The sequence below is a fragment of the Erigeron canadensis genome, chromosome 5 (assembly GCF_010389155.1).
Source record: "Erigeron canadensis isolate Cc75 chromosome 5, C_canadensis_v1, whole genome shotgun sequence".
NCBI classification, from domain to species: Eukaryota; Viridiplantae; Streptophyta; class Magnoliopsida; order Asterales; family Asteraceae; genus Erigeron; species Erigeron canadensis.
Window position 1 is genome coordinate 33164757 of NC_057765.1, and position 22447 is coordinate 33187203.

A 22447-nucleotide genomic window follows, 5' to 3' on the forward strand; every position below is an offset into this window, starting at 1 on the left:
ACGTATACAAATCTCCACTCGAACCATACTGGAGGCTAACGCCGTCACGTGGTCATTAACCCCCCATCACCATGTGACTTACACGTGAGGGGTAAAGATGTAATATCACGTTTCATAATTACTTAAATGGTACCTAACGTTTGCACGATATTGTTGGTTTCATATATAATGTTTCTTAATTACTTAAATGGTACATAATATTTAGTTATTAATTTTTATTTATTTTTTTATTTGAAAGGTGAATTCAGCTTTAAGCCAATGTTTTAAAAACTGTTTTAAGTCATACTGGTGTGGAAAATTTTCTGGTATTATCGGTATTACCGAAAATACCGGTCGGTACGACTATTTTTAATTTGTTTTATTTTTCTTTTATGAAAATTTTCCAAATTTTGTTACAATTTAATGAAAATAATCAAAATGCACTTACAATCCACTTAAAAATTATACCAAATAGGTTTTTCATAATAAAATATAAGTTTAAAGTTCACGAATAACCAAAAATAACAATAAAGTATCATAAAAATAATTTATAAAACGTTCAAATTTTCTTTTTTGAAAATATTGGGTATACCGCAACGGTAATACCAGAAATATCCAGGAATACCAGAAATATCAGGAGGTATTTACCGGTATTTAAAATATTGCTTTAAGCTTCGTGTCGCAGTAAATACTGACCGGTATTTCTGGTATTCTTGGAATATTCCGGTATAACCATTGCGGTATTTCCGGTATTTTCGAAAAATAAAATTTGAAATTTTTTTAAAATTGTTTTTATGATACTTTATTGCTATTTTTGGTTATTTGTGAACTTTAAACTTATATTTTGTTCTGAAAAAACTATTTGGTATTATTTTTGAGTGGATTCTAGATGCATTTTGACTTTTTCGTTAAATTGTAAGAAGTTTTGAAAAATTAATATGAAAGAAAAATAAAACAAATTAAAAATAGTCGTACTGGCCGGTATTTTCGGTAATACCGATAGTACCAGTATGACTCAATACCAGTTTTTAAAACATTGACTTAAAACGGAATTCACCTTTCAAAATAAAAAACAAAAAGAAAAAATTAAAAATTAATAACAAAACATTAGGTACCATTTAAGTAATTAAGAAACATTAGGTATGAAACCAGCAATATCGTTCAAACGTTAGGTATCATTTAAGTAATTTAGAAACGCGATATTACATCTTTACCCCTCATGTGCAAGTCACGTGGGGTGTTTTTTAACGGCCACGTGACGGTGTTAACCTCAAGTATGGTCTGAGTGGAGATTTGCATACGTTGGGTATGATCATCGTAAATTCGAAAGGAAAGGTATGAAACCAGTAATATGGCGCAAACATTAGGTACCATTTCAATTATTAACTCGTTTCTTTATGTAGTATTTAGTTCTACTTGATACTTTTATCTCTACTTCTATATCTATACTTTATACTTTTATACTATATTATAAAAAAAATAGCACTTTATTTTTTAAAGTGTTAAAAAAATGTAATATTTTCATTTAGCACCCTTTAAAATATTTTCATCTATACTACCCCCTTAACATTAATGATTAAATTACACTATCAGTCATTAATCTTTTAAAATATCTTCATTAACCATTTACATCGATTACATTAACAGTTGCCCCTACCATCATATCGTCGCCCTACCACCACATTGTCACCACCACGACCACCATCGCATTGTGAGGGTAACGTGTTAGTAACATACTACGAGTACATGAATAGGGCAATATTTAAATGTCTAGGGTGTAGGTATGAACAATTTTTAATTAACACTTTTATTTATTTATTTTAAGTGATCTTTGTTATAGCATTTTTTTAAAACGTGTTTGATTAGATATGTAAACTATAATAGATAGCGCTTAAAAAATTTATTGTTTTGACTTATACTCCAATCTTAATATTTCGTAATATTGTTCATTCACATTTTATTTAATTACGAGACGGGGTGCCCGCACGATGCAGCGGTGATGGTGGTAACGACAAAGGTGTGGCTGCGGCAATTGTGGCGATAATGTGCGGCGGTAAGGGTTAATATGGTTATTTAAGGATTGAAGAATCTATGTTGTAATTTATTTTATTAAGGGTATTATAGGTAAAGATGTTTAAATTAGTGAATAAATAAGAAAGGTAATATGGTTATTTCAGGTTCTTAATTACTTAAAAGGGAATGACAGTTTGCTTTATATAATAGTATAGATATAGATAAGCATAAGATTAAGATGTAAAATATTAATCTTGCATGTTACATCTTTCTTATAAAAGAAAGGTTTAATAGAAAAGTATCAGTACGACACGTAATTACATGAAATTTGAGAAGGTTGATCAGAAAGAGGAAAGTAACGAAACAAAATAAAAAAAGAAGATTAACAAGAAACCTTATATTATACCGTATACTCGTAATCTCGTTTGTTACAATACAACATAAATTTAAATTTAAATAAATTTATATAAGTATATCTATATCATACATTTATCAATTTGTTCCAGCATCTCTCCCTGTTTCTTTCTTCCCGGAGATTTTCTTTCTTTCTTTCTATTATTCATTCAAGAAAATTTCCAAATTTCTGCCAATTCATTTCAATCTTTCAACAATCATAAGCTTTCTGGTATGATCATCCTTTTTCATTTCATTTTCTTGAATCAAATATTTTGATTTGAATGATACAATTATTATGTTATATGAAAAAAGATTGTCTCTTTTTGATGGGATTTATGAATAGATGAGAAATGATTGATACCCACATGTCCATTTCTTGAAATTTGACTGCTTTTTGTGTCTGTTTATATTAATTTGCATGATTGTTAACAATAGTCGATCCTGTCATGAGCTACATATTAATTTTGTAGCATGATTCATTTATGAGTTAGATTAAGTATGCTAAGTTTGTAGATTAACTTGAGCCTTGTTTTGCTACATTTATGTGCTTAATGTTGAGAAAAAGTTGATTAGTTTAGATAGTTCTTATGATCATGGGTTTTGCTGTATTTTGTTATGCCACTTTTGATTATTATGACATAATGGAGATCTTTCATAAACGGTTTTTGGGTTGACAGACGAATTCGCCTGCACTCGAGCTTGCTGCTGAGTCTCTACCCTTCTGCACCTGGCTAAAATGTCAGGTGAGTTACATGTTATATTATTATAAGTGACATATGATCCCTGCGTAAAAAGGTTTCAATCAGGAAAGTACTTAAGTGCGGGACGTATTCAATTGGTAATTTTGTTTATATTAGGCCTAGAAGGAAATGAGGCTATTGATTTAACAAGAGAAAGGAAGTCAGATCGTGAGAGTTCGGAAGATGAGATTCGGCTATCCAGACTTGGATCGTTAAAAAAGAAGGCAATGAATGCTTCTAACAGGTTCACCCACTCGTTTAAAAAAAGGCGAAAGAGGAAAGCTCATTACAAAGCTCCTTCCATTCCCATTGAGGATGTTCATGATGAAAATGAGGAACGACTTGTATGTGAATTGAGGGAAAAGCTCCTTGATAAGGAGTTACTGCCAGTTAAACATGATGACTATCATTTCTTGTTGAGGTTAGTAACTTCTTTCAGTTTAAAGTTATTAGTATATTTGAGCTCTTATGTTAATCTTTCTTCTAAACAAACCCGAAATAATGTCAGTAAAGCGTAAGTTATATCAATTAGTCATTTCGTACGGGAAAAACGCTTTATAAGTGTTTCTTGAAAGCAATAATCATGTGCAGGGTCACTAAAGTTATGCATAAAGTTTATGAAAGTTAGTTAAGGAAATAATCATGTGGAGGCAGGCTCGCTAAAGTATGTGTTAAGTTTATGAGTTAGTTAAAGAAAAACTATAAGTAGAATACTTGCAGAAAATAGAAATACAAGATATTTTGGGCATAAATTCAAATCACAATGACATAATTTTGTAAAAGAGGAAGAACTTTTAGAGATGCACCTTCTAATAAGTGATTTATACTTAACAAGGGAGTCAGGCATTGCGTTTTCAATGTGACTGTGTTTTATGAAATAATCGATCAGATAATCTGATTTTACAAAAAGAAATAGTGTTATAATGTGATTGTGCTATTTGAATTTGTAAAAATTAGCTAACCGGTCGTTTGAGTGTTAAACACTGCTTATCGTTCATGGACTTAGTTAGCAAGATGACTAAAAGGACATTCTAATTTGTTTGCTGAAAAGGAATGATAAGTGAAAATATATAAGAAGTCTTCATGGTTTGAATGACCCCGTAAATTTTGTTTGACCATATTGAGGAGAGGGGAGCTGTTAAAGAAGATTTATCTTGTCCATTTTGTCACTTAGGTTCTTAAAGGCGAGGGATTTTGACATTGAAAAAACAATCATCATGTGGGAAGAAATGCTAAATTGGCGAAAAGAGTTTGGAGCAGATACAATATTGGAGGTAGTAATTGTAACCCATTTGCATTTATAGCCCCATAAATAAGTTGTATCAAATTAAATTGATTACAAAATAATCTATACACACTATTAAGTCATCTTTTGCTTGCCTATAACAATTTGAACTCCAGGATTACGAATTTGCTGAGCTTGAAGAAGTGTTGCAGCAGTATCCTCAAGGGTACCATGGAGTAGACAGGGGAGGGAGACCCATTTACATTGAAAGGCTCGGCAGTGCACACCCTAGCAAACTTATGCAAATTACTTCCGTTGACCGCTACCTAAAATACCATGTCCAAGAGTTTGAACGAGCTTTTAATGAAAAATTTCCGGCTTGTTCAATTGCCTTTAAGAGACATATTAGTTCAACTACAACAATATTGGATGTGCAAGGCATGGTATGTAAATCAAACTACTTGATATAATACATAATACACTACAATAGACTAATATATTGTGAGCTGTAATATAATATGCAGGGTTTAAAGAATTTCACTCCCACTGCTGCAAATATTCTTGGAGCCGTGACAAAGGTTGACAATAACTACTACCCAGAGGTAAATCCCTCCTACATGTACAAAAAAAATTTAATAAGCAAAGATGTTTGCGATAATATATTTTGGAATTTACCAGTAGACACTACATCAAATGTTCATCGTCAATGCCAGCTCAACTTTCAAGAAATATTTGTGGCCTGCTGCTGTAAAGTTCCTAGATGCAAAGACAATCCCAAAAATTCATGTGTTGGAACCTAAATCTTTGGAAAAACTACAAGAAGCAATCGACCCAAGGTTTCCTTTTAATCTTAAATTCATATTTGGTACTTAATGATAAGGTAAACTGATTCTTGATCACTGTTTTAGTCAATTGCCTGACTTCCTCGGGGGTTTATGCACTTGTTCTTCTGAGGGTGGCTGCCTTAGGTCTAAGATAGGTCCATGGAGTGACCCTGAAATTATGAAGGTATGTGTTTATGGAGTAAAATGCAAATCAAGATTTCTTAATGTATCTTTCATTTTAGAAGGAAGATTCTCATGTAGTGTGTAACATAAGGAAAGATGTAAGCGATGATCATGGTCTATTCACATTTTGTTTCTAATAATCTGTGGTTTTGCAGCTTGTAAACAATGCAGAAGCGACATTTGCAAGGCATATCACTAGAGTTTCCAGCGATCAACAAAAAATCGACTCTTCTATCCAAGTACAACCTGTGAAGGCAAGTGTCTCAGTTAAGTACTTGGAGCATTGACATGTCATCTATGCTCACTTACCATACAATTGCACTGTATTTTCAGGGTAGAAGCGATAGATCAGCTATTGAATCAGGATCGGATGCGGATGACCCTTGTATAGCTAGCCCAAATAGTTCTAGAGTTCCAGATTTTGCATCAATTAGTGGCGAAGTAAGCCTTTCATTTGATACCTTCGCAACATTCATGAACTTGTATGCTACTGCAAATTACCATATATGTATACATATTTGAATATGATTTCACATAATTATCTTGCACATTTCTGGCTTCCCTGGTGAGTGGTATGTCTATATTGATATGCTAGATGTTAGATGCATATGATATTCAGGTAAGATGGATATATATGTGGATTTACCTATATACTATATCTCTTTACACTTTAGTTTTCAAATACTAAGAATCTGTCATGTTATGTCATGTATTCATTCTTTGCTAAATATGTTAAGGTAGTAATCAACTTGTGAGAGGCTGTCGTGCTTTTGAGCATTCGAAGAAAATACAAACATGCATTGAGTTTTCTTTTTATGCAGGCCATGGCATCTGATTCACCCGTTTACTATAGTTGTGATGATGATGATGATTCTGGCCCATTTAATGGAGCTACTACTTCTGATCAGCTGGAAATGTCTCCAAGCCGATCTTCTTTAGTAGACAATGAGGAAGTAACTTCTGGTATGTCTTTACAGGTTTCGGAAGGCGTATATAATATAATACATTTGTTTAAATTAAATAAACATTTCTGTTTTATTTACCCTCGTCTATGAATAGGTCAACTAATTGGTCTAAGCTTATATTCATTGTTTAGGCGATGTATGTATCCAATTGTTGAACATCATTCAAGAAAAGATTGTGAAGAGGGGCTTTAAATATCTAACAAGACCAGTTGTTATTTTGGCGACAAAATTGATGACACTAGCTTCTAGCCTACCAATTGGCCCTAGTGCGGTGGCACCCATTGATTCGGTCTCTAATATGGATCAGATCCTTCCATGTTTGGAGCGTATTAAAAAACTTGAAAAGATTTTGGAAGAACTCAAAAAGAAGCCTGCTCGAATTTCTGCAGAGAAAGAGCAGATTTTGGAACATTCAATGGAAAGGATCAAGTCTGTAGAACTTGATCTTGATAAAACCAAGAAAGTAAGCCCCTTTTAATTTGCATAATTGTAAACCAGAGGTGGCAATATGGGTCGGTTGGGTAATTTGTCAAAACAGGTACGTTTTGGTATGGTCAAAACAAGTGGGATTGTCTCAGAGCATTCTTTGTCCAAGTTAATTAATGTTTTGTTAATAAATAGTTAATGCGACAAATATGATTGTTTTTCAGTAATAATCTAAAATTTTGAATAAATTGATTTGTTAGTTTATATGCATTCGAAGTTCACTTTAAGGGAGTTTGACCCCATTTGGCCAGTTTTTATTTAGTTACTTTTGTTATTAATAATTTTTAATAATCAATTGACCCATTAGAGGTAAAAGTAACCAAGTTGAATCATTTCTTAGTAAATGGGTGAAAATTGACATGATTTTGACTGTGCATAGGTACTACATGCTACTATGGTCAAGCAACTTGAAATTTCGGAATTGATGGAAAGGTTGCAGCAATTTAAGTTTTGTGTAAGTTACTTTGCATATATGTATATTATTTTTGTATGGTTGCATTGATATGGTCGTTATCTTGGTTTTTGTTTCCTTGGCCAAAATTTGTGAATAATTTGCTTTTATCTGCAGCAACGAAGGATGTGTTGATCTATGATGTACAGGAGAAACAGGAAGAGGTAAATCTTACAAATGTGATGGAATATGCACAATAGCTCCCAATATTGGCTTCTTTTTTTTGTTTAATTTCCCATCATAATAATAATGTAAGTTGTTTCCTCTTCAGTGTATTTGGTCAGTGAAGAGCATTATTTTGAAAAGTTATGTCAACCAAGTTACTTTCCATACTCGAAATTTGTACACATCTCATTACTTTTCTTATATCGACAATAGTTGAAGGGAGTATCCAATAGAAAGTGATGCTATAGAAACCCTTACGAGTTCAAATGGTCAAATATGAGGTTGAAAAAGCATTTGACTCTGAAAGTCTAAGGTGTGCGATCGATATGAACTGTTAGTATTTAAGTGTAATTGGACATTGTACGTTTTATGCAGGAGAGGTGCAGAGTGCATCCCTATAACCAATGGGAAGTGATATATTCACAAAACAAAAATTTGTCATCTATAAGTACAAGCATTTACTGCACAATGTACAACTGTCTGAAGCAGACGATTGTTGTAGATGGCAAATTTGAGTTGTGAATATATCACTTCCCACAACCAATGTGTGTCTGGGACCAGTATAACGGGGGTCAAGGGGTCCTTGGGGCAGCTCCCCTTGTGTCAATCTCGACTTTTACTTATAGCCGGTTATATTGACTTTTACTTATAAGTGACATGTCATATTACTTATATGTTGATATTGAGTGTACTTACTGATTTTTGGTTTGCCAACCTATCCATGGGCAGTTGAAACTGCCTCATAAATTGTTATTGGGATAATTTTGATACACTTACAAAACTACACACAATTTCGAAATTCACTATGCAACCAGGATATCAGATCTTCAGTCAGAATCTTGATCATAAACAATATGAATTATCCCAATACAACTGTTAAGGGGCTAATCAGTAACTTGATATCCGGCATATTGAAATATACACCCTGTTTACAGGTTTTAGAAGAAGAACCTGTAGTCATAAAAATTTGCACGCATTATTTGTATCTATGCATTTACATCTCCAAATAGCAGGCTTTAAATAATGGTGTGTTCTTTTGTGCAGAGGTATTTAATTTGCTGAAAATTAATGGACCAGAGAAACTAGAATAGCCTAAATGGCTACAAATGTGATAGGCATGCAAGCAGCCATACATTTCCCTTGTTCTGTTCTCCATTATACTAATTGTGGTTTATATCTGCTAAAAAGATAGAGTTACGATCAATAGGTCGTGTAATGTTGACTGAATAAAGTTCTTGAAATGAAATGTGAATACATGGTTTAGAAGATTGTTTGAGGAAAGGTTGACTGTTTCATTAGAATTTCCAAAATGCACAAGATGGGTGGGTTTAGTAATGGGGCAAACTGGACAACTTCAATATAAATCGAAATGGGTCACTCCATTCACATAATAATGATTAACACTTCGATAGCTATATCTAATTTTAAATTAACAGACTGTTAAATTTATGATAGTACAATAAATTCAATTAAATTTCGGTAATATTGCTAAATAAGATAATGCCTTTACCATTAGCCATGAAAGTATGATAATAATGCAAAAGAAACACTTTGTTATACATGAGTGACATATAGAAATGTGACTTCACATAATGATAATTGTAACGAAGTTTGTTCTCCTTGATGACCAACATTCAAACAAAATACTCACAAGTCACACAACCGTTATCGCAGAAGCCTACAAAACGAAAACTTCTCAATGAAAGTACAAAATAAATTCCTGCAAAAAACAAATAAAAATACGTAAGTAATATTTCAGTTGAGACCATTGAGTATATCTTTGAATCACGAATCGAACTAAATTCCTTTCTTTTTTTTTTCCTTTTTTCTTTTTTACACAATTCAACAATAAATGCAATGGTATGTATGATGAATTGATGAGACGTACAAAATTTAGAAACTAGCTAGTACATGACACTTTTTTATCTATGTAAACTTTTTCTATAGAAGCTGGCAGTTAGAGGATCATTTAGTTTTCTATAGAAAGAAAATATATATCATTTTCCAGAAATTAATAAAACTTGTCACCAAATACAATTATCAAACCCTAGTTATTATTTTTTCCCTATGAGGATCACAATTGTGTTCTTTCTGCTGCTTTTAGCCTGCTGCTGTTTTTCATCTCCAATTTCCCTTGCAGGTTTTTCTTTAAACATATTACATGCATATAAGCTTGTACTTTGGATCATAATCCGTAAATATATGAGGTGGTTATGTTTAATGTACAGATATTATATGCGTGTAATAACGTTTTAAACATAGGCCCGGGACTATGTTTATGAGTATCGCTTTAATCATTTTTGTTGATGATTTTCCAAAATTCAATATCTGCTACTAAATAATCATATTTTGTTATGTATAAAACAGATAATGTGTTTACCTCTCATGCTTCAATCAAAAGAAACCTTCTGCAGGTTAAAAAAGGTTTCTAGCTAACCCTTTTACTTATATAAATGTTGCTATTATAAACATAGATATATATATGTAAATGTTGTATAATGTTGGTTTATCTTAACATGTAGCTTGTCCTCTAAACTTTGAATATATGAATTACACCATCATCACTAGTCGTTGCAAAGGGCCGAACTATCCTGCTGAGCAATGTTGTCAAGCTTTCAAAGAGTTTGCGTGTCCTTACGCGGACGAGCTGAATGACTTGTCAAATGATTGTTCAACAGTAATGTTTAGTTACATCAACCTGAACGGGAAATATCCGCCTGGTGTTTTTTCTAGCTTGTGTCACGAAGATAAAGTTGGGTTAGCTTGTGACTTGGTACCCCCTGCAGTGCCGGCTAAAGATGGGGTAGCAGATCAAAATTCTCAGAATAATGGGATTATCTGCAGCCCAACGTTACAATTTGTTATAACTATAGGATTGATCATCTTGTTGGCCAGGTGAGTTTGAAATATCAAGCTTTTATCGAATGAGGATATTTGGATATTTATCTATGATTGTTAACTATTATATCTCATCAAGAAATATCTCGCCTTAATTTGTTAAATTTTGTCTTAGAGGCATGTGATTGTTATGGTACTATTTAAGTGTTTGATGTTTCTGTGCCATATAAACCTCAAAATTCTACAAATTAAGTCTTAGAGGCATATGATTGTTAATTTGTTATGGTACTATTTAAGTGTTTGATGTTTCTGTGCCAAATAAACCTCAAATTTCTCAGCATATACTCGACTAAATAAGTTCACTTTAGGAATTAGGAGGGTTGATTTGTATATTGTATTGCACCAGGAAGTTTGCAAGGTGCTAACTGCAGGTAGATGTTATCCATGAAACTTGGTTAAATAGTGCTACATGATCAATATACATCGTCGCATAAGAACTTTTACATAATATCGGTAATTATATTACTAAGAAATTTTGCCATCTGCCATACATACAACATACATCATATTGGGATGGAATAGCACCTATTCCTATTTGGTAAAGATGGGTTGATTATGTCATATAGTTCCTTTTAAGTCTATTTGCAATGTGGAGATAGTTAAAAGATCAAGATTTTTCTAAATGGATTAGCATATTACACTACGACCTTAGTTATGCCTGTTGTAAGCATTCAAATATTCAATGCCTCAAGTAAGACAATGATAGTTACAAAATAAGCATTCTTGCAGTTTGTCAGTTTGTGAGAATCTGTTATGTCTAGCACATTGAAGCTCTAGAGTAAGAAAAACCCTTCTTAATCATCTTTGTATGATGTTAATATCCTTCTGTAATTCAACCTCATAATCCACAGAGTATAACAAATTAAGGTTTTGCATGTAAGTTCGACACATGAAACATGTAGGTTACGTAATTGTCTTGTTGAACTCATTTGAACAACCTTTGTTACATTAATCTTGATTTGGAAGATCACTATAAGATTTGAATTAAGAAGAACGTGAAGGTTGATATAAAGTTAAACTGTAGTGGCAGCGGCTCGTGACATCAAGTCTTGCCAGATTCCCATAGTGAAAATCCATTAAAGACCATCGTCTTAGTTAGGGGCATAGGACATTAAGCGATTTTATGTAATGCACTAGTCGATTGACCAGATCATGGTATGTAACTGTACGGGATTGCCACAAACATTATCCAATGAGAATGTGTGTTATTCCATTTCCATATGGTGCAAATGCTACATGACATGGAAGCATATCAACAACATAATTTCTTACTTTCCAATTGCTAATTGTTTGGCTTACAAATGACGGACATCCCTCAAATAGATATAAAGTCATACAACTTCTTGTTTGTAGACTAAATGTTTAATCATGTTGACCTTTTTTCTATTAATGTCTGCAGAAATGCAGATACCTTTCCAAATTCTTGGTACATGTAACAGTTGCTCCCATTCTTAGCCTAAATTAAGCTTCCTCCCATAAGCTTTGCGGTTGTGATGTTGTAGTATCCAGTCGAGAAATAAAACCTCCCCAGAGTTCAACTCATACTTATGAACCCACTGGAGACCCAATGCCTTATTTGACCTCTAAAACTGTCGCCATATTAAAAAACAGTGATCTACTAATTATGTGCATATCCATTTTCGAGTGTGGCAACAGCTGACAAGCATGAGTTCATTTGAGCCCAATAAAAAGTCTGAGATCACCTGAATCGCACGTGATAAGTTAAAATGACATTTGATTTAAGTATGTGAAATTTCAGTCTGGTGATTTGAATATAGGGACTCAGATTGTTCCATATTTGCATGGTAAAGCTTATATAAGGATATTTTAAGGGTCACAAATGAACTTAAATCTTCTATAGCATTCTCAGTAGTCACTGATAATGTAATTAAAATCTTTTTTGCATCATAATATGTAGGTTGCTTTCTAATTACCTCTAGTTGCCGGATGTGACATCTATAGGACTACTCCGATAGTGTCTGAAGTCTGATTACCATTATAATTTTCATCACATCATAGATTTTAACCAAGTAAAAGAAAGTTACTTCATGAATCAAGTTATCAAGGGTGTTTATGGATCAGGTATTCAGGTTGGTCCCAAAGCGAATAAGAATTCAACTAATTCTGGTTCAGATCCGTTGGGTATTTCTTAACTTATTCCAAGTTGGAGACAATACGTACATATTCAAAATAACATCTCACAAAATCAACTAGCAAAACAAGAAAGCTTGCAATTCTCAAATTATTATCAAATTACATGTCATGGTAGCGAAAAAGAAAGCTCGCAAAATTTCTATCTTGATCTATACTCCCTTATAAAGCAAATTGGCTTTAAGGGAGTTCGAACCTGATAAGTCTATATTACCCCTCATTCTAATATATCTTTATATACCCATCTATCTAATTGGACTAAAATACCCTTATAAAATTCCCCTCGCTCAACTCTCCCTGCCTTCTTCTTTTTCTCTCCCTCTCTTTAGTTACCGGCGAACCCCCTCCTTACTCTTTCTTCCCTCTCTTTCCTCCTCCGTCATCACCACCTCCATGACACACTCGAAATCAGACCCGCTGCCTCAACATTTCCGCCGCGCAGCCATCATGTCTACCACCATCTGCGCCGAGCCGCTATCACAACCACCACATCTATCATCATCGCTAAGTTGGTTTTTGCCGGTCTCCTTATCAAAGACCAATCACCATCGTCGGCATCATCAACGGAAGCAGGTTTGTGATTTGTTTTCTTTTAGTCTATTTTTTTTTATTGACAATAAAAATTCTATTAATTTTTTTCTTTTATTTTTATTTCTAGATTTTTTTAATAAGTTTTTTCCCCCCATAATTGGGGGTTTCATGTAATGGGAATCACCGAATCAGTATGTTTGGGGTTTTTTTTTCTGAGTGAGTTGAGTAAATTTTTATTCTTTTGGGTTTTGTTTTGTAGTTATCTATATATTATCAATAATGTAGTTATAGATATTATGTATGAAACTCATCTTTATGTTTATATTATGTGCCTTTTAGTCTCAATCACCAGTAACATTTATTTTATTATTTATATAGGATTAGAGGCTTGAAAATGTACCAATGATTTTCGTAAAGATTTTGAACGCTTGAAAATGTATTTGGTCATTTTCTACTAGAAAGTGACAAAGAAAGACTCAACTATAGATTGTTGTATTGGCTATTTACAACTATTAAAGTATCTCCTTATGAACTCAACTCAGTTCCTCAGGATGTTTAATGTAGATAACAGTAATGACAAATCGTCTTCGAACTATGATGAGAGCTTTGTTAATGATCTTTCTGAAATTGAAGTTGGTCTGGGAGTCAAGTATATGTAAGCAAAATTTTGTGTTAAGTGTACTCTTTTTTAAATATACCGTGGAGTGATGTCGTCCATTTTGATTCTTGCAATATTAGTTAGTTTATGCACTTACATACATGCCTTAAGCTTATCTAACACCAATTTCAATATAAGAGGTAACCCGTATTGAATATAAGATTTGTCTTGGACCATATGACGGTATGAGCTGAATAATGTAAAGGTGAAACCATCAGTACAATGAAATTTAATCTCTAATGGGTTGATTGTCTCTAATAAACAAAATGAGTTAAATAATGAGTTGAGTTATGCTTATCTGTAACTGTCTATAACTGGTACCTCATTTGCGCCAACCCATTTGCGCCCCCATCTGCACAACGAACCACTGATTGGTACACTCATTGCAGTAAGTCTTCCTCTTAACTAGCTTGACATTTTTGCATCCACATTTTTAAGATTTTGTACTCATGTAGATTTCTTTTGTAGACATCGTGTGATGCATATAAATACCTCAAATCCAAAAAATGAACGTAGTAAGCAGGACATGAACCCTCTACATTGTTACGAAATCTCCTTGAGTTATCCATACTTATTATACGCTCATCTTAATTCAATGACCCTTTTGTGTTTTGCCATACAAAAATAATGACCCTTTCCTGTTTGTTATTTACCGAGGAAAATAGATTGTTCTGATTTTATTGGTAAAATATCTTCATTTTTTTTATTATTTTCGGTGTCAATTTAACCGATATGAATCTTCTAGATTCTTTGCAACTGGTTTAAAATGTAGTGTTGTCTATTCATCTGACTGTCTTAGCGTTGTATTTATTAGCTTGCTGATATTGATGATTACCACTGCCTACTGTTCTTTGTGTTCTAGATATTAAAGCTTGCAAGGATATAATACTCTATATCTTAATAATCTTTCCACATATGTAAAAGTATGATTTCTTTTTTCATGTATTAATCTATGTACCAGTGTATGCTCTTATTTTCATTAATAGGTGAAATCATGTTTGTTCATATTAGTGTGTTCCCTACTATATAAAAGCCATAAGTTAATTTGTATATTCATTCAACCACACGGTACCGTCACACTTATCCACAACTTTAAAAAGGTACCGCTGCAACGCGCGGGTTCCCTTCTAGTTATTTACTTATTTAGGTTTAGGGGAATGTTCGGGTCACAATTTGACAATTAGTTAGAAAAAAAAAGTGATAGGTGAGAGATTGAGGTTTTTCTTTATCATTTAGCTAGTTTCTTTTGGAAAAGTAGTGGACTTCCATAGCCATGCCCAGGTATTGATTGTGTTGATGATGTGGTTGTCTAGTTGATCTCTACAAAAAGCAATGTCATTGAGTCTAAATACTAGTGTTGTCAAAAAATTCGTAATAATAAAGGTAAATGAATAAATGACCCTATTAAACTAGGAGAAATGAAACGAGTGGAAAACATGGTCACGAGGGAATATGTTGGGAACTAATGGGTGTAAAGTTGGAGGGACTGATATAGTGGGTGTGGTGTGTTTCACTTTTACCTTTAAATCTTACCTCATAGGTGGGTGTGATGTGCTTCAACCCTCACCTAATTTTTTTAGATAGAATAACAAAAGAATAACAGGAATAGAAGTTGATATTATGTTATATTTTTAGTTATGAGGCGGTATGTATTAAATAATATGGTGTGAAAAGTAATTATTTTTATAAAAAAATGGGTCAAACGGCATTTATAGTGGGCATTAACTGTTTTCCAATTATCAAGTTAGCTAGAAAAGCACAGATGAACCGAATTGATGAAATCGTGTTGTAACCCAAATGCCAAATGGGGTGGCAGTGTAACCATATAAACCTTAATCGGAGCTCTAAACATAACCACTCTCTCTCTCTCTTTAAAAGACCAAGCTATCTACGTGTTATTCATATTTGACTTGTTAAAAGTTTAAAGCTAGTTAATCTTAATCGTTGAGCCATTTTTGAGCATTAATTTGGATTTCATTTAGTACAATGACATAAATTAATTAAGCAAAATACTTTATACAGTAAGTTAATTACTAGGTACACGAATCATCTTTTGAGAAAAATTTGAGTAATATATTTTGTAAGGGATTATAGATAAGAGAACTTGAATCATAGATAATTAAATATAATTATAATGTTTTATATGTTATTAAATTGTTAATAAAGTTATTATATATGCTATATTTTTAAATGATTTTTATTATAAAGAATTAAAATTTATAAGTTTTGAAAATGGGAAAGTTTGCATACCGTATTATTTAAAGAAAGTTTTCATAAATTTTAAATTGTGAGGGACAATTTAGACCTTTTACATATTAAAAGTATAGATTTTCTCATTATAATAAAAATTATTTTATTATAAACTATAGATAAAGAGTCTATAAGTAATAACTCCTGAATTTAATACTTTCATAAATAAAATTCTAAAGTCAGATAAATAACAAAATGTAAAATAATATAATATATCACCACATATAGACTCATTTTATTCTTCGTATCATATTTTTTGATAACAAATATACATATACATACCTTATACACACTGAAATTATCTACCATATGAATTATGAAAGTAAGTAAATTTAATTATTTTTAAAATAAAAGGTAGGTTTGATGGCGTTATTAGAGGTAGGCTATTAATCACGGTATCCAATAAAGTTCATCTTCTTGTGATATCAAAATCAAAAAATTAAATTAAAATCTGAAATAAATCTACAGTCTTGAATTACAAACACACTATTTAACTTTTTTTTTTTTCTTCTTTAAAAAAAAATCATTTCTTTCTATACATCATTTGGAACTATTTCTTTCTTTGTTATTATATATATGTGGGTTTATACTTATATTATTGTTTGTATGTATGTATGATTATATAGATTGATATAAATCGAATCTTGGTTAAACCTCCGATTAAAAATGTCGGCCCCTCATCAAGGCCCAAATGGTTATGGTTTGTACACTTCATATCCTTCACCAGAAGCTTCTTATGAAGAAATCACACAAAACCCACAATTTTTCCTGGAAAAACTTCAAATTTTTCATTCTCTTTTTGGTACCAAGTTCAAGTAAGTACACACCCACCTATACTTACAACCTATACATACATTCTTTATTGTGCTAGCTCTTTAATATTTATAGTATTTGGATGTTTATACTTTTTATTGCATATTTGCTAATTTTTTGTAGACCCCTTTCTCCATTTTTCTCATCTTAGGTTGAATGGTGTGAAAAAGTTTTGATCTTTGATATTAAAAGTGTTCAGTTTAATAGTTGACTGTGTGTGTGTGTGTGTATATATATATATATATTATTTGCTTGTCTGCTAATTTTGTGTACATCCTTCTCTCCATTAATAATTTTATGTTGAATGGCGTGATAAAGTCTTGATCTTTGTTCTTAAAGGTGTTAGCTTTAATGGTTTAACTATGCGTGTGTATTTTATGAAGTATGCTATTGGAAGAAAGGATTATAATTTAGAAACACTACCAACAGTTGTTACACTTCTTATATATGTAATGTAATAGATGAATGAATATTTATTACCTTTTTTTGCATTTCTATAGTTAATTTGCTAATTTTGTGCAACCCTTTTCTCTAATAATCATATAAATTTAATTGGTGTGATAAAGTTTTGATCTTTGATCTTAAAGGTATTGCTTTAATGGAAGTATGTGTGTGTGTATATTTATTATGATGATGGAAGAAAGGAATTTTGGAAAAAATAGTGTTAAAAGTTTGGAAAATTCAATGAGCAGGAGTTAAAAGTACAGGATTAAGGTGAATCTGAATTCTTCTTGTTATTGGAGTGTAACTAGAAATACTTGATGCATTTTTGGTAATTTTGTTTAAAACCCTTTTCCACAATACTCATTTTTTCTTGAATGCTGTGAGAAAGTTTTTGATCTTTGATCTTTCTTTTTGTAGCTTTAGTGCTTAACTTTGTGTGTGTTGTGGGAAGTTTAATATATGTAATTTTTTTTTTTATTGATGATGGGAGAAAGACTTCTAATTTGAGAAAGTTTAGGTTTACATATTTGGAAAAATCTCAAGGTGAATTTAGTCTTGCTTGTTATTTGTTTCAAATATTGTTTAAATCCTTCTCCCCACTACCTATTTTTGTTGATTGATGATAAAAAAAAAAGGTTCTGATCTTTGATCTTACTTTGTAGCATTGGTGGTTAACAATGTGTTTGTTTTGGGTATGGCTGTTCCAGTTTTATACAAAGATGGTGTAGTCAGAATGCAAAGTCTTGGAAGCATTAGGATGTGTAAAGTATCAATGAATTATCCCAGTTTAAGTAGGTTAGGGCGTTAGGCTAGAAATGAATGGGTTGTGAACAAAGTTATATGTAGGTGAAAACCCAGGGTTTATAGACATGAAGTCTCTGAGTGGCTGTTGCACAGTATCTCTATTTTTCCACTGGCTTGAGATGTCGAGCTTGGCGATATGTTGCAATTTATGTAACATGCCATATCATTGTGGATCAAAGTTTTTGACCAGTGTATGCACTAATATTTTAAAAACATAAATTAGAAATGTATTATTTATTATGAATATATTTTTCTCTATAGTATGCGTACATAATAGCATCTCCTGAAAAGTTGGCAAAGTGCTGGTCTAGACGTGTACATTAGGGGAATCTTAGTCACTCAATATGTAAAATATACTTACAATTTATTTTGGTGACTCTATTGGGAACCTTAAGATCTAAAATGTAGTGTGTTTGGACACTGAGAAAAGGGAGAAGACTATAAATAAGAAAGATAGGAAGTGTTGGAGAAGAAACTGTACATATTTTATCAGGGTTAAAGCAACATTAGTAAACATAAAGCGGAGTAGAGGTGTAGAGCTCTATTTTAGAAATCAAAACTTCTAGGAAGATTATTTTTGGTTTTGCTGCTATTGTCCATTCTCTTATGGTGCCTAATTGCCTATATTGCTATGTTCTTCTTTTTCTTTAGTGTGAAAGTTGATTAATTTTATCATGTAGAAAGCTCATAGTATCATGCATTGAACATGTAAGTTATTTGTATGTTTACAGGCTGTTAATGTACAATCTGAGAAAGATCCAATATTTAATTAAGTTTGTATCTGCTCAAAGCAAATAGTATGATCATATATATATCAAATAACTTTATTATTGAACTACCACATAGTTTATTATAGTACTATATATGTTTATCATCACGTATCAAATCCCAAGATATAAGATTAGTGTAGTAGAATAGGGTGAAGACAAATGAATGACGAACAAGTATGAATTTAGGGGACTTGAAGATAAAGTAGAAGGTTCTGCATAAAATTGTTTGCATATAAGAGTTTACTGACTTTGATCTAAATCAGCTGGCTTGTTGGAGCAAGGGAATACTGAATTATCTAGTATAAAACTTATATTTGCTTATAAGAAACAAGGAATGTTACAGGATAGCTTTTTAAAGCAGGAGGTATTGGAGTATCAGGTCTAAACCAGATAATACTATAATTGCCGGTAGGAAAAAAAATTGTCATTGGAGGGCACAAGAAACACGTGTCCATAAGGATAGAGCATTCAGAGAAGTGGATCATGGGGAATGCGTGACTTTCAAAAAGTTGAAGTATGTAGGCAATGTCTCTAGAAGCTTTTTGCTATGTCTATAAATAGGTCTATTCATAGTAGATAAAGACATGTCAAATGCACAAGTCTACACACATGTGCAATTCGACATTCTCTCATTACCCAACTACTCAAGATGGTTCCTTCCTATACTTTGGGTAGCATTAAAGGTGGTTCTTATGAACTTAAGCTTAAACTACAAGGCTCAAACAGGTTCTTCTGCAACCTGTACGTAGTTACTTACTTGGAATTTAGATCTGAAATGAAGAAGAAAGTCTGATTTTAGAATTTTGTTCAATAAGAAAAGCAATGGAGCATGTGGATAGTTCAAATGCAAAATATTACTATAAGGTTTTAACTCCAGGATTCTTTCGGTCACAGGGCTCACAGAGGGTTGGGAACAATGACAAAGAAAAATATGAAAGATTTATTTAACCTCGCTCTCAACTGAACCCCTGTGATCCCATGGCCTTAAACACCCGACGCATTATCCTTAGCACATGCGCACCTTCTTGTCGAAAAAGCAGGATGATTGGACATTTGGATAGTATAATTGTTGTTTCTTTTGTTTTGCAATTTACTGAAGGATACAGATTTTTTAATTTACTTTGGATTTTTTGTTTTTGAGTTCGAAACTTCGAATAACACTATGGGGTACGAAATCCGCATATAAAATGTTGTTAGTTTCCTATACTGGTCATGGTTTTGACCCTACCGTGAATATTGTTGGAATATACTCTCCTTTCATGTACATTAGATGTGTGCACTCTTTTCCCCTTTAGGCTTACTTTTATTTGATACACACCTTAGTGTTCATTTTCCCTTCTGTCACATAACTTTGTCTGTTTCTATTGCTTCTGCATGTTAATTTTAAGATAGGTGTACCATAATATGATGTTGATTCAATTTTGTGGTATGGGATATTACATAATACTCATTGAAGTGTAGCTATATATCTAATCGGTCTTATCTATATTTATACTTATGTACTTAGGATCCCTATCATTGGAGGAAACTCTTTAGATCTTCACCGGCTATTTATAGAGGTTACATCACGAGGTGGCATCGAAAAGGTTTGATTTCCCCCCTATGCCAGTAGAAACGTTGCAAGGCTAAAGTTTTGTTTTGTTTTTGATGAATCACTAGTGGATTAATAAACAACAAACATCTATCTCTTGTCAAATTGTTTTACAGATTGTTAGTGACCGGAGATGGAAGGAAATAATGGCTGTCTTCAAATTTGGTCCTACAATCACCAACGCCTCTTTCATTTTGCGCAAGGCCTATCTATCTTTGCTCTATCATTTTGAGCAGGTCTATTATTTCCGCAAGAAAGCACCCACTGTTTCTGGTACTTTTTCCAAACATGCTTTTCTGTTTGTATAAAATCTTCAAATTTATATAAACAAAAAGGCTAGTATATAACTTTACTGCCCTTTTTAACAGATGCTAAAGACAGACTCTCCCATGGATCAGGTTCGATCAAATTTGTTTTTTGGTCAGGTTTACCGTGCAGTTCATTTATTTTCAATGCCCGTAAAAAGTGCAACTTATAGTAAAGTTTCATAAATAACCCTCCATAATTTATAATGACAATATTGGATAAAAATGTTACCATTTAAGAATGTCCCAATTTCAATGGGACTTCTAAATAAATAACCACTTTTTAGCAGTAGCTACTGTATTGTTGAAACTGAGGATTTTTTAATGTGATGCAGCAAGACAAGTGGTTGAGGTTGGCGGACAAGTAAGTGGAACCATTGATAACCGATTTGAACAGGGTTATATAGTTACAGTGGATCTGGGGACGGAAAAGCTGTCAGGTTTTCTATATCATCTGCCATCCGATTCCCCAGCCCCTTCCCATGGGACCCACAATATGTATCAGCTTGCACTAAGGGAACCTTCTCCTGAACCAGACGTGAGTGGCTATGATATGTTTTTCACCGAGCACTATATCAGGTTAAAGCCTTTGTACCATGGTCAGGAGAATGTCATACGCAAAAGAATTCAAGTTTTGTGGAGCACTTTGACGGAAGAGGAGAAACAGGTAAATGCTGATATCTGCTTTTCTTTATATTCAAAAGTAGAGGTGACAAAGGGCCGGGAGGTGACTCCGGTGAAGGGTTTTAAGTTAAAATAGGTGGATTCTTATCCAAGTCTAAATGGGTCGGTAGGGATGGCTCCAAAACGCTTCTTTGTTAAAATCGTTTAGTTTTTCTGTGTAATAATCACGTGTATGCAGAAATTTTACGTATTAGTTTAGCAACCGTTCTTTCTTTCTTTTTGATGATAATGCTTTAGGAGGTTTATGCATCATTAAAAATACAGTGTGGCCAAATTTTAACCATTTGAGCCATTTTGACACTATTTTTTTAACGTGACCAAATCAACCCAAATTAGTTGGCTCAAAATTGTATGGCTTTCAGATTTTTTGTATGAAAACTAGTGCGAGTACATTAATTTTTCTTGGACCTAATGTTGACGTCACTGGTCCTTCATTGTAGGTGTATCAGGAGAAGGGCTTGAGAGGCACTGAAAGATAGGGCATAAAATTGCTTACAGGACTTGTTTCACATTTAGCTAGAGCATGTAGGTTTTTCCGTCTGTTGTAGAATCTTGGTTTGTTGATGTACTTTGTCTACATTTCTGCCTAATCCAGTTTATTGTAGTTTAGCATTGTTATAGTTTATTACTTTATTATTTAACTTCATTACGTCTCAACACTCAATCCACACGGTGATCCACTCTGGTCTTGACACGGACCAGACTGAGCTTGCTATCAATATACCCATATGGCTTGGGACAGTATGCCCGATCATGACTTGTTCAGGTCTCTTCTCTGTATACATGGTCCATACTTCTCGTTGTTGAGTCAAATATGTCACTTTTGGCCAGGTTTGATTTAATCTAGTTAGACTCAGTTTATTGATAAAATAGTGACTTTGAGGTCATTTTTGGTATCAAGAATAAGACCATTATCTTGATGTATTTTTCCAACTTCAGTTTGTCATATGAAACTCGGTCAAGCCGTTAGATTTTTTTTATTTTTTTTGTGACCACCCCCTTATGGTCAAAATAGTTGACATGTTTTCTCTGTTTCTTTAAGTCAATCATTTGAATTTCATAAAGATATAAAGATGGGAAATAAATAACACGGATCGTCGTTTACTTTTACTTTTTAACAA

General features: G+C 32.8%; 3 protein-coding genes across 4 annotated transcripts; all 3 read left to right on the plus strand.

Moving 5' to 3' along the window:
• The first annotated feature begins 2514 nt into the window (after nt 1-2514).
• On the plus strand, nt 2515-8693 carry LOC122600461 (phosphatidylinositol/phosphatidylcholine transfer protein SFH13-like). Of its 2 annotated transcripts, XM_043773176.1 has the most exons (15): nt 2515-2617; nt 3066-3131; nt 3246-3549; nt 4303-4402; nt 4530-4796; nt 4878-4955; nt 5035-5189; nt 5262-5361; nt 5516-5614; nt 5694-5801; nt 6182-6323; nt 6457-6788; nt 7191-7265; nt 7380-7426; nt 8472-8693. In XM_043773176.1, exons 2-14 carry the CDS (start codon nt 3125-3127, stop codon nt 7395-7397), a joined length of 1785 nt encoding a protein of 594 aa, XP_043629111.1. In that variant the 5' UTR covers nt 2515-2617; nt 3066-3124; the 3' UTR covers nt 7398-7426; nt 8472-8693. The 2 variants fall into 2 exon arrangements, with proteins under 2 accessions (XP_043629111.1, XP_043629110.1); XM_043773175.1 differs by lacking the exon at nt 8472-8693 and having other exon boundaries at nt 7380-7628.
• A 701-nt stretch (nt 8694-9394) lies between these two features.
• Nucleotides 9395-10429, plus strand: LOC122601985 (GPI-anchored protein LLG1-like). Its single transcript, XM_043774715.1, has 3 exons — nt 9395-9567; nt 9795-9851; nt 9950-10429. Exons 1-3 carry the CDS (start codon nt 9495-9497, stop codon nt 10324-10326), a joined length of 507 nt encoding a protein of 168 aa, XP_043630650.1. The 5' UTR covers nt 9395-9494; the 3' UTR covers nt 10327-10429.
• Nucleotides 10430-16476: 6047 nt separating this feature from the next.
• On the plus strand, nt 16477-21951 carry LOC122600410 (high mobility group B protein 10). The gene is made up of 6 exons (XM_043773122.1): nt 16477-16730; nt 20254-20332; nt 20454-20610; nt 20706-20735; nt 20978-21309; nt 21767-21951. The coding sequence occupies exons 1-6, from the start codon at nt 16582-16584 to the stop codon at nt 21803-21805; spliced, it is 786 nt and encodes a 261-aa protein (XP_043629057.1). The 5' UTR covers nt 16477-16581; the 3' UTR covers nt 21806-21951.
• Nucleotides 21952-22447: the final 496 nt, after the last annotated feature.